Below are 12,883 nucleotides of genomic sequence, written 5' to 3'. Positions count from 1 at the left end.
CGACCACTGACACTAACAGTCACTTTTAAAATGCTGCCTTTCTTTCTTTACAGATCACCCACTCATTTCCACTTCATCAGGGAGCAAAACAGATCAGCTCATCATGTCCCTGAGGAGCCTGAAGGCAGAGGGCGGATGGGAGAAGCTGAGCCTGCACAATGGGACACTCTTTTCTTTTAACAAACACTAATAAACACATGCAAATAAACACACATACACACTTACTCTGCACATATGGATATGCTTTTTCCTTTTTCCACAGAGAGCTCATCTTATATTTGCTGAACGACTTAAGATACTCTTGGCAAGTGTGAAAATGTACACAAATCTGGTGAGCATGAATGACTACGGCAGCCATGACAGTAAAGTGCAGCCCGGTCACTAATTGAGATCGTGTACCTATTGCCCTTTTCAGCCTAAGAAAATGACAAATTCAAATAGTCCGGCTAAAAATCAGTAAGACAATGCTCCGCATATGATTCGGAAAGCTTTGGCTTTTCTCTCCTGCAGTAATCTGCCTTCATATGCCATTTATATTTACAGTTTGTTTAATGTGAGAAAATCTAATTAATTTCTCCAGTGACAGTGTAAGATGGTGACATCATATTAATTTGTCAAGTACTTGTTAACCATTGCATCCTTGTGGATTAATATAATATACAGTGAAATGTAAATGCATGCACAGTTATCAAGTACCAATTATAGATCTCTAGTCTATTGCTTCCGGTACATCATTAGGGCTGCAAAGAACGGGGTTGATGAGACAAGAAAGCCAAATTGGAAATGTTCCCGTTTCTAAAAATGAAGACGTATGTACATAGTTTTATGGCTCTTGAAAGAAAGATATAAATTGCTATGCAAAGTACGTTGAGGGAATAAAATTTTTTTAGGTACAAAATACCAATTCCACAAACACAATAATGATAATAATATTTTTTTTTATTTTTTTTTAGTATGCTGTGGCTCTAACCTTAACGTCTCTCTCCATGGTGTTTTGCAAACAACCACATTTAAAAATAATGAAAAAATACTTCACAAACTGATAGTAAAAGTCAAACCTCCGTCAAACTGAGACAATTTACCCGCTCACACACACTTTGCTATGCGATCTGTTTGGTGACGAGGGATTAAAACTGCAAAGTTGTAGCACAACCTTGAGGAGGAAAGCAGGATAAATGGAATGTCAGCTGAAAATTAATATTTCTGCAGCAAATGCTCACATATTTGAAAGAGGAAGGCACACATGAATGCATGAATAGGCTGGCTTCCACTGACACACATCAGCAGGCGCAGGTGCTGAATAAATGCTGGCACAATGTGCATACATGAATATCCTTGCTGACTCCCTCTGCCTTTCAAACACAGGTTGAGCCAATGCCTTCCACCAACATTTACTGCCAAAACTGTCTCTTCAAAAACAAATCTCTTTCTGGTCTACCTTTTCAGTCAGAACTAAATACGGCAAGGTCTCAACTCTCTCCTCAACTTTATTTATGGAGGAATTAAAAAATAACCACGGGGTGCATGCAGTGTTGTACTTAAAGTTAAAATCAAACTCAACATCCATCCATCCATTTCCTGAACCGCTTTATCCTCAAAACAATTAATAAATAAAATAAAATCAGTAAACACAATAAAACAATGCCAATTCTCATGCTGAGTAAAAAGCCAAAGAATAAAAATGTGTTTTAGGAGGAGTTCTAAAGACTGACAATAAGGGCGCTTGCCAAATATTTAACGAGATATCATTCCAAAGGGAGGGACTGGCAACGGTCTCCTTGGTCCCCTCTGAATCTCCTCCACTTAATCCTCAGTACCTCCAGTAGCGTCCGGTCCACTGACCTGAGGCCCCGGGCAGTTATGCATTAGTGGAGGAGCTCAGAGAGTAAAGGTTGGGATTCAAAGACAAACGAAAGAATCTTAAAATAAATTCTACAAAAAATCAAATGAACCAACACGATTTTGTGGTCCACCGAATCAAATCAGGTCCAACAAAATAAGACACGCAGTCTCCAGTGTCATTACCAGGAGGATGTCATTAAAAAATCATAACAGGGCTAAGTCTAATCCATGCAGCATCTTAAAACCTGACCGAAAAACCTCCATGACGTTATGTTTATCCAAAAACTATCTCAGCTGAGTGTGCACCACTTTTCTCCTGAATTTTTAAAATAAAAGGCAGCTTGGGAATGACTCTAGAATTCAACACAGCTTGATCAAGGCCAAGTTTTTATTTTATTTTTCAGTAGTGCTGTTGACAACAGCCAAAAACTGACTGACCACTCGAGAGGCTCTCCTCTAAGAAATGAGGAGGAACAGCGTCATACGGGAAACTGGACAGCTTAAATGTGGCAAACCACATTCTCTAAAAACCTCTAGGAAACAGCTTCAAAAGAATTCAGCACCACCCAAAAAAGGGACACGGATAGAGGGGTCAAATGTGGAGTTTGAAACGAGAGGATTTTATTAAACATTTCAGAGGAAGATTGTCTCAATAGGCTGAGGGGGTGAAGAATAGAGTCAATAGTTTTGAATAGTGCATGTGGATTGAGATGCTTAGCCTTAATAAAGGTTGACAAATGTTCTCTTTTGGCCTCGTTAATGATGCTCTGGTAGCAGTGTCAGCAGTCTTACAATTCCATAAGGTACCTGCAGCTATTTCTTCCACCTATGTTTAACTTTGTAGCACTCCTTTTTAGCTGCACGAGTTGTTTCATTAAACCAGGGCTCTAGACACACAATTTATAAAGGTGCTACAAAATCCAGTAAGGTTTCTGTAATTGAAGAAAATCTCAATGAAAGCCTTGGAGAAGCAACCAGCAGTCGGAGGGTTAACTGCAGCACAGGAAAAAGAGTGCGGGTGTATTATCAGAAATCACATTGTCCAAGACGTTCTAATTTAACCCCAGTCGACCATAAGAGTAAGGTCAGGGGTCACCAAATGCCGTCCTCCGAGGCAGTATTTTAGGTGTGAAATAATCAAGATAGTTGATGATTGTACAGGGATTGCTGGTGAGCTGATCATTTTGAATCAGGTGTGGTGAACGTCGAAAACAATGTTTAGTAGCCCTTGACGAGCGGAGTTGGTGACCCTTGCTCAATAGTCTGTATTTGTCACCACAAACAGAACAAAGACTTTCATCAAATCCCTGCAGCCAGTTATACAAATCAGATGAGTTGGGAAAAAATCCATCTGTGATTCCATTTAGTTGTGAGTCCAACTGAAAGGTGTTCTGATGTTTCCAACACCCGCCTTCCAACTCATCATCCCTTTACTTTTACTCTGGCAAGCAATAAAATCGATCAGTGGGTCTCTATGGAGCAAGAAAGCAGATGCTTGAAGGGAGATGCTGAGCATGCATGCTATACTGTACATCCTTAATGAATTGTGAAACATTTCATGGACACTATTTCCACCCCAAAACAGTTCTCTTTAGCATAATGCGCTCGGCTCTTCAATTTTAAAAATTCTAAATCACGTCTTTAAAGTGTAAGCTTTGGCTATATTGTCATAAATCTACTAATGATGATGAAAACAGTTTATTATATGGCTAGCACTTTAATATATTCATATCATACTTTATTTATTTCACTTTGACTTGTTTTTATTGATGTTTCTTCCCCTTTTCTCGCCTCTTGCCTTTACGACTCCGGTCTTGTGGTTTTCCATATTGTTTTTCACACCGTTAGCCAATGAAATATCCTCTGCTCTTTTTTTTTTTTTTTTTATACCTTGCGCTGGCTGCCATCCCGCAGGCATACATATTTTTTTAACTGCATCCCTCCTTCCTTTGATTTTTTTTTTTTTTTTTTTACTGCTGCTCTTATATCCTCATATATATTGAAACATAAGCTAGGTGAAATGCTGCACCATTTGCATACTCTCTATCAGAGTTTTAGCTTTTGGTTCCTTGAGGCGATATGGGATATTGGTTGCTTGGGACCTGTGACCCTTGGATGAGTCTAGCTTGAAAGTAGATGAACCCAGACTGATTGGCGGACAGAGTTTGGAGTTAAAGAAATGTTGCTCTTTGTAGAATGGGATGAAAATTATTTTGACACAACACTAGACTGGAATATGCCACTGCTAATCCAGATTATATATTTTTAATAGTTGGATCCAGAATTACGTAAGTATTTTTTAACTGATGACCTTGTGAAAACTGAAATTAATCCATACCACTGGCAAACATCACACCTGGACAAACACAGAAGCTGGGTAAAGTAGCACCTCTTAGTTTCTTGAGCACATTTTCTTAAACATTTTAGAGTAATTCACAAATAGTAGAACCTTTCTTTTACCTGACAGCAAACCTTTTAAACCACCCCTAAAAGCATTCCTCACATAAACTCCCTCATGAGCACTGACCCATATAACATTTTGTCATTTTAATGACACACAGGCAGCTCGCCTCTTACCGGAGTGAAATTCATGACTTTGAGGATCCAGATGGTCAGCGCCAGGTTGACAATCATAGTGACGACAAGGAGGAGAATGAAGAAGTACAAGCATCTTTTCCTCCAGCCGTAGATTCCCACCGCAGGGTACATTTGGGCTCCGCACACTGATGACCCCCGCTGGTGCAGGGAGTTTGGCTGCGCTGCCAGAATGTACTGCTCCTGAGTCATCTGAAAGAACAAATGTGTCATAATTTTTGAATAGGGTTGTGAAATATCACACACATACACTGTATTGGACACTTTTGTTGCAGTAGCCTCGGACATTGCATAGAGCAGATGAACAGATCGCAGCCTACGAGGTCTTCTGGAAGTTGCTGTCATACTTGCTAAACATGACCGACCTTGCGGCAACGAACAAGGAGGTCATAAGGTATACAGATTCTTGGAACACAGAGTAAAAAAATAATCTTGGACAGTACTCATGTGCTGATTTACCAAATCTAAAGACAAAGACAATATTTCATGATCACATGTAGAAACCCCCAATGCAAAATTCTTATTTCACATTTCTATTGCATCCGTTTATTACACAGTGATAACCTTGTCAGATTGTAAAATGGATTTCGAAAAACCATTTTGCCAACACATTTAGATAATGAAGATTGATTTTAGATGAAGAGGTATCATTGGACAATTATTTTGACAATTGCCATTTTACTAGGTGTCTTATTTATAAGTGAGCCTGCGGGTAAGCAAAGAAAAATGAAAATTCAATACGAGTAGTAGAAACACAGACAGGAAGGGTGAATATGATGGATAGAGAGAGAGCAGTATTACTGTATTTCCACAAACAGTGGCATTGGCCATATATGTAAACAAATGGCCAAATGGAGGCGTCTAGTCTAGCCTTATCTAAAACCGTATTTCACAACAAAATAGAAATGACAACACACACACGGACATGCAGAACATTGCAGAGCGACCATCTGCTGCTCAATAGGGATTTCTAACCGCTGGAAATAATCTACAAATAACATAAGATTGATTGTTCATTGTGCTATGAACAACATTTAGTAAGACTCCACACTTTAATTCAGTCGATAGACTGATTAAGGTGCCTCAGGGCTGTTGCTTTGGTTAGCAATATGATCCAAATGGGATCAGCAGTTAACTCTTTAATATCCATGTGTGAGCAATATCAAGTATCGACTGAAGTAATTAAAGTTACAAGCCATTGCCTGTTCTGGGGGGAAAAAATAAGGCGTCTTTTTGAGAGAGACATTTATTTGTCTTAAGAGGATGACCAATTGCTGAACTGAATTACCAGTACAATAGAGACAAAGTTTACATCTGACACCTACAGATATACTAAATGTTCTGTTCTAGACTTGAGTTTGAGTTTTACTAGATTCACAGTAGTGATTTTAGGGTTAGGGTTAGCCTAACCCTAACCCTCACATTCTTTCTCTCCAGGAACTACAGTTTCCTCCCACAAAAGGAAAATTGCATTTTAATTGAACTGAAGACTATAAATTGCCAATGGGTGTAAATGTGAGTGTAATTAGTTGTCTCTTTTTATTTGTCAGCCCTGTGATTGACGGATGATCAGTCCCAGGCCTTGCTTCTGTTCTTATGCCAACTGGGATAGACTCCAACGGTTGAGTATCCTACACGAGATAAGCGCATACGGTTATTTACATTGCCTGCCAAAAGACCCTGGACAGGGTAAGTGTAAGATGGAAGTTTTGACATGCTGCCTTGACTTTCTGTTCTATTTATTGTTTTTCTTGTTACCTGACTGCATGTGTTCATCTTCTTTGTGCGGTGTGCAGAGCCGAAGCAGAGAACCAAGGACACTTAAGAGGAGTGGACCTTTTTCTAATTATTTACCTTGATGAACACCAGGCAATTTGGTGACACAAAGTAGTCTCGACGTAAGATCAGGTATTGGTAAGAGTAGGTCTAAGTTGTGGTAATGATGGCATTTCAGATTCTTCACTTTGCTGATATGTGTGGTAAATATAATTTACTTCATTTTACTTCATTCAAAAATATGACAACATAGTTCATGTTTGCATGAGGTTGGGGCATGGTAAAAAAAAAGGCTTTGATCCATAATTGACTTCAATTCTATTTTAATATTGATCTGCATGCTTTTCTTACTGCCCTGTTTTTCTTGGATTGGACATGTGAAATTGTTTGAAGGCCATTGAACTGCTTATCTTCAATTTTATTTTGAGGGTCTTCACTGGTTCCCTTTGTCTTAAGTACTCGTTTCACTGAGACTGTGGAAGCCAGGGAGCAGGGGTGAGTGTGGAGCCGAGGGCTGGATAAGAATGAGAAAAAAGTAGAAAGAGGGAGGCGGAGGATAAAGCAGACACAGAGGCGAGTGCAGAAAGGCAGACAGAAGTGGATGGCGAGTGTAGAAGAGAGCGAATGAGAGAGTGGGAAGATAAGACACCAGAGAAGGGTTGAGTCCATTAGTTGTCGTGCAGCAGGATTCATCGGTGGCAGGAGAAATGGACACTGGCTACAAGGCACCGCTATCAGCCTATCTGTGTCTGTCTCCACCTCCACAACTCTCTTTACCGTGTACTTTTGAGAGACGCTTTCTCTATCTTCCTATTCACCACCTAATTTCTTGAGCACCTCTTCATCACTGTCTGCCACACACATCTCTATTTGCTTAGTCTGCATGACTGTAACAAATTAGTACTTTTGCTCTCCTGGTGAAAGGGTGTTTTTGCGATGATTATAACAACAATAGCAGGGAATCCAAAAATGCTGACGCTTGACTAGTCTCCCGTAGAAACAAAAGAAAAAGCACTGACTTTCCAATTTGTTTTATTGGTCTCAAACACACATGAACCTATTATATTCCTCTCTACAGGGGCCCTGTTTATCTTAAAAAGGCAGGCCCAAGGTCTTATGTCCTGGCTCTGACCCCCTTTCTCAAAATAGGGTAAAGTTAAACTTTTGTAAGGTCGTTGAAGATTAACGGGAGAGTCTGGCTTTGTGACAGCAGACACCTGCTGTACATATGATCCTTATTATCTCCCCAGATGCTACCGACTCCTCTCAGGGAAGCAAGTTAGGTTAATTGGTTAACTAAACAGAATTTCAACGGGGCTATATTGTATTGGCAAAGTTTCCATCCTCTGAAAGAAAATGCACTTTTCTGTTTCTCAAAGCAGCTAACACAAAGAAACACTTGGCCTGAATAATCATGCAAGTTTTATGTCAAAGTCCTCTTTTCAATGTGTGTGTAATTGCATCTATGCCTGTTATGTGTGCACCCATGCATGTGTTGACAATACAATAAATGCATACTTTATAAATGTATTACCTCCATTTAGACAAATCTAATGGAGTACAGTATAATCCTCCAGTTGTGAAGTAAATCATCTTTATAATGATCCAGTTATATCGAAGGAGAGAGTTGATGATTTATTCTAATGGTTCTCTTACCAGGAGCAATTTGTGTTCATCTACCCATAGTAAAAGATTTGCATCACCACCAGTCTGACCACTCCTGTCACAAGATGCTTTGCTTTCTAGTGTGTCTGTCTTTACACCGCAGGGGCTTTATTCCACTTCACTTAACACATATACACGGTGACTGAACTATCATAAAATATCAAGGAATGGACCCATGATGCCATGTGGCAATAAAGCAAAGCATGTCCAATGGTGCATTGTCATCCTGTATGTTCTACAACATCATGTGTAAATGTCACTGTGCCTTTTGATGTGAATATTACAAGACAAGAGAGACATGCTGGAGTTTCAAAACTTCCCTGGATGAAACTTAAACCTCCGTTGAACCAATAAACAATAAGTGGGACTAAATCTATTGCACTTTTGTGGACTAATGTAATTATTAAGACAAAACAGAACAAAACATATATGTCGTTGATTAAATGAAAACTGGGCTAAAGTCTATGGACATTTTAATTCACAGCAAAGATGAGGAAAACATTACTATACGTTTTGTTCCCACGAAAATGTTCTTGCGGAATTCACAGCAAAATCACGCTTGATGGTGAGTTCAAAATAACGCCAGGTCAGTAGATGGCAAGTTGCCAGTCACAGCAAAATGATCACTGCATAATATATTCTATCTGTTGCAAACAAACCAAAACGATTTTGCTGTCTGTTGATTCAGAGTGTACGCACCAGAAAAGTGTTTGTGCCAGATTTGTGTCTTGATCTGTGCTGAAAAATCAAAAGAAAGCAACTTTGGCACATCACTTAACATATTTCACGTTTGTTTCACCATGTGCGGAAATGTCTCACTTTGGAAAATTTAAATGTAACCACTTAAATTGTGTGAGATATTTGCCCCAACTGACCGCTTCATGTCTGCCTGAACCACTGCACAATCAACAATGTCAGACAAAGAAATGAAACTGGCCGGGATTCAAAAATGAATCTGACAAGTCATATTCGGCTTAATGTGCACAGTGTATGCCCGGTTTTTGGCAACAGATGTTGTAACGAAGTAAATTATGAATTAATGAATAAATAATAAGCAATGTAGAGGCTCGGGAGAGGCTTTAAATATGTTCAGACACAATCGGAGCCTTGCTTTTGTGACTCTGCAATGTATGACATAGAATTATATATATATAATTATATATATGATGCACTTTTACGAACAAAAATAATCTAAATAGACATACACACAAATGAGAGGGAAAGGTAACGCGGGGATAATAGGATTTAATTTGCTTTCCATCAAATGTGAAGAATAAAATCAACAGCATTCACTTAAAAAAAAAAGAAATACAGACAAGAGATAAGAATACAGGGAAAATACTATTTTCTTAAGTCATCTTTGTTTCAGATGCATTTACCGTACAAAGCTCTCAAAATCCATTAGGAGAAACGTCAAATCACACTAGCAGCAACCGACAAGGGGTTCTTCAAAGCGTTTGTCAGATTGCACCGTTTCATCCCTGCTAGCAATGAGGCTCGGGACATCACCATGTTGAAAAGTTTCATTTTTATGCGAAAGGCTACAGTCTGGCCTGAATTGGACACCGATGCATAGTCATGCTGTCTCATTATGTAACCACAGGAATATTAATGCATTTGGGGTGTGAGGCAAATGTCAAGTCAGACACTGCTGTGCTGAATTCTGCAAGAGTGGATAAAAATATATATACAGTGCACAGTCTTGCACTGTATGTAAATTTGGTATGCAGTCAGACAGTGGGCTAGAGGTGGAGTTGATGGATGAAGAAGAACAAGGCATGCATGAGCAACACACACACACAAACATAAATCACACGATTTAAGATTCCTAGCTGAAATGTGTATGAAGGTGTAATTAGTATGCATGTCTGTTCTTCCTGGCATATGTGAAGTGCTTGCGGAAATCCAATGTGCCTGACAATCAGCATAAAACAGCCATACTCTCCTTTCATCTTCTCATATCCAATCAATTGTTGGCCTTCAAATGTCTGACATTCTGTTTATCTTCTATTAGCCGCTTCAGTGTCAGGAACAGCAAATACAGCATTAGTAGTGGAGATGGCCACTCAAAAAAAATCCCTCTTCCTCTGGATTACATTGACAGGGTAAAGTTGTAATTTGTAAATTTGTATTTGACAAACAGTGTCTTTTTGGACACACCTCGTACGTAAGAACTGAACTTCTTCACATTCAAATGGACAAGCTGAACAGAAGTAACACAAGCCCAATATCGTATATATACATAGGATACATATCTTATATATATATGTAGCAAAGGCTAAATGCACCCTTTGAAAGTCATTGCAGACGGTTAAAATCCAGATTACTTTTTGTCGCCGACTACTAACAATCCTACTTCATTCGTTCACTTTTTAGTGTAATTTGATTCACCATGTCCTCATACATGTCAGCTTAACACTTATTAAATTGTCTAACCAAAAACTAATAAAAACATATTGATTTTTAAAAACAAATGTATATTTAGTTTGAATTAAAGTTGTGTGACTAAATTAGATATTAAAGCAAAAATAACTGATTCGATTCAAAATGTATAGTAAACATACGGATGGCTTTGTGAGGTTGCATGTCTATAATGCATTTATACAACGTTACAACCTGAGAGGAACACTAAAGACTCATTACTATCGCTGTGGACAGAAGTTATGAAACCATGTCAAAAATATTAAATGTACACCTTGCAACTTAGATGGTGCTTACTGTTCCATCCTGGGTTTGCATGTTCTCTTCATGTCTGTGTGGGTGATCTGTGGGTCACAACTAAAACCATCTAGGTTCAGTTTCCTGCCACACTTTGAATAGACAGAGCAACATGAATAAGTACATTTTGATTACCTATAAATAAAGGTAATATTGTCTTTCAAGTTAAAGCACATTAACAATCACAGCGCACTCTGTCAACTGATGAGTGTACAAGATGTGAGCATGCGCATGAGCTATTCCAAAAGTGTGTCGATGAGGACTCGGGTGTTTAGTAAGCTGTCATTATCAAACATGTTGACACCTGCATTGCACAACTAAAGATGCACACAAGCAAGTAAGTAACAGCACAACTGTCTAAAAATACGGACAATTACAATATGAGACTGTCTCTCCGGGTGCCATCAAACACAGGAAAACACAAACAGTGTGTGAAAATCAGAACACATGCAAACAAGCCTCCTGTGCGGTGAAGCGTTAACTATTTGAACTGATTTACAAGAATGCTCTGCAGGCATATTGTGGAGAACTTAAAAGCATAATATTTTGCTGCCCAAAACAAAACAGCTGTTCCCATTTAAACAAACAATGCCGAATATAAAAAAGCACTGAGGTACAGAAGGAATAAATCACACAAAGAATGTTTTTTCAAATTATGATGATGAATCCATCCATTTTCTAGAATACTTGCCCTTCATTTTTCAAACTTTTTCTCTCCACTCTGCTTCCCCAAAAAAATCTTCACCAAGGCAATTTTAGAAAGTCTCAGCCCATATTCACTGACTGTCAAGCAAGACAAGGGCAATACAGTAACTGACAAAATATTTTAGCCAATCATTAGCTTCAATAAAGACACTACAACAATGCACAATTGTTAGTGAGCTGTTTAATGCAAAATGCCTTGAAATTTGCCTTTCAAAAAAAAAAAAAAGGAATCGTTTCCCACGGATCAAAAATAAAGAAGAAAGGCTGTTTTCTTTCTTGTTTTTAATTACACATGTGTTTTTCTCCATCATTTCAATTCCTTTATCAGTGAAATTTTATGCTGGTCCAACACTGATACAATCCTATTTATAGAAGCTCCTGAGTGACGAGTTGTTCTCATTTGTCTCTGTCTAGATTTATCTGTGTCTATTGATGTCTTTTTTTCCCCCAAGACCCGTGAGACTAATTAGCAGATGGGTGAATGGACAGAAAATTTGGGAAGCATGACCAGAGAAAAGGAGCATTCATTTTAAACTGCTTTTTCAAACTGCTTAGATGCATAACATTAGCTGCAGACTGATGACTGAAAAATGTCATTTTGCCCAGTTATTCTTGGCAGCTTAAAGTCTTGGAAAGGGAAAAGTTTACCATAGATCAGGTATGAAAAATAGATTATTTTACAAGTAATATCATTAGGTTATAAAACAATAGCTCAGTCTGGATTTGTTTGAGCATTCGGGCATTATACAAACATAATGATATATATATATTTTTTTCTCCCTCTAGAATCAGGATTGTCAAACACATTTTTGTCGCAGACCACATCGTAGTCATAGTTTCCTTCGGAGGGCCATTATGATTGTCAATACAAATAAATGTATGAACGTCTCATGATATAGAGTATAGGCTACCTGATGACTAACTAATTTTGAAATCAGAGACTAGTAAAAACTGTTCAGATATTTAAAAAGATGAATGGTAATGAAAAAAAACTGTATCATTCCAAAAGTTCAGGCAACCTCTGAGTCCCTTATGAAAAAGCACTGAAACGCGAGTACCAGCATAAAGTTTACGGTGACCTCAGTCGTGTCACCAACTGTGAATGCAGAGACGGTTGATGAACCGGATGTGGCTCACAGGCCCTACTTTGCCCAGGACAAAGTCAAAAGGGTGCATTTTGTCAATTTAATCACTCAAATTATCATGCATTAGAAAAAAGATGTGAAGGCTTGTTATTACTTCAGTCATGGCTTATTGTGAAACAAACAAACCCAGTGGGGCACGCTCAATAATAACGATTCACATGAAAATAATTTGCTCGTCAACATTTTGTTCTTATGAAAATAGCAGGGCAATTTGTGCTTTTCTTAAGTATGTGCTAAGTGTCTCTGAGTTATTACAGCCATTATTCAGCTATTTCTGTGCCAGGCAGAAGACACGCCAAGAGGTTTCCTTGAGAAGTCCTCAAAATACAGTGACTTATGCAACTGTCTTTCCACCACAAAAGTGACACCAGCAGTGACACTTCAGCTGCCACTCACAGTCAGCCAGTATCCTGGCAGCATATTAAAAACATTTGGCA

At 38.6% G+C, this 12,883-nt stretch overlaps 1 protein-coding gene across 2 annotated transcripts in view; it reads right to left on the bottom strand.

Moving 5' to 3' along the window:
- Positions 1 to 12,883, bottom strand: part of LOC125969198 (zeta-sarcoglycan) — a 170,765-nt gene that overhangs the window by 64,253 nt on the left and 93,629 nt on the right. For both annotated transcript variants that reach the window (XM_049721032.2, XM_049721033.1), the window contains exon 2: positions 4,420 to 4,629. In XM_049721032.2, the coding sequence (XP_049576989.1) occupies positions 4,420 to 4,629 (210 nt within the window). The remainder of the gene's footprint in view (positions 1 to 4,419; positions 4,630 to 12,883) is intronic.

This window comes from Syngnathus scovelli, chromosome 5, assembly GCF_024217435.2.
Source record: "Syngnathus scovelli strain Florida chromosome 5, RoL_Ssco_1.2, whole genome shotgun sequence".
In the NCBI taxonomy this organism is placed as follows: domain Eukaryota; kingdom Metazoa; phylum Chordata; class Actinopteri; order Syngnathiformes; family Syngnathidae; genus Syngnathus; species Syngnathus scovelli.
This window is presented reverse-complemented; position numbering and strand designations above follow the sequence as displayed.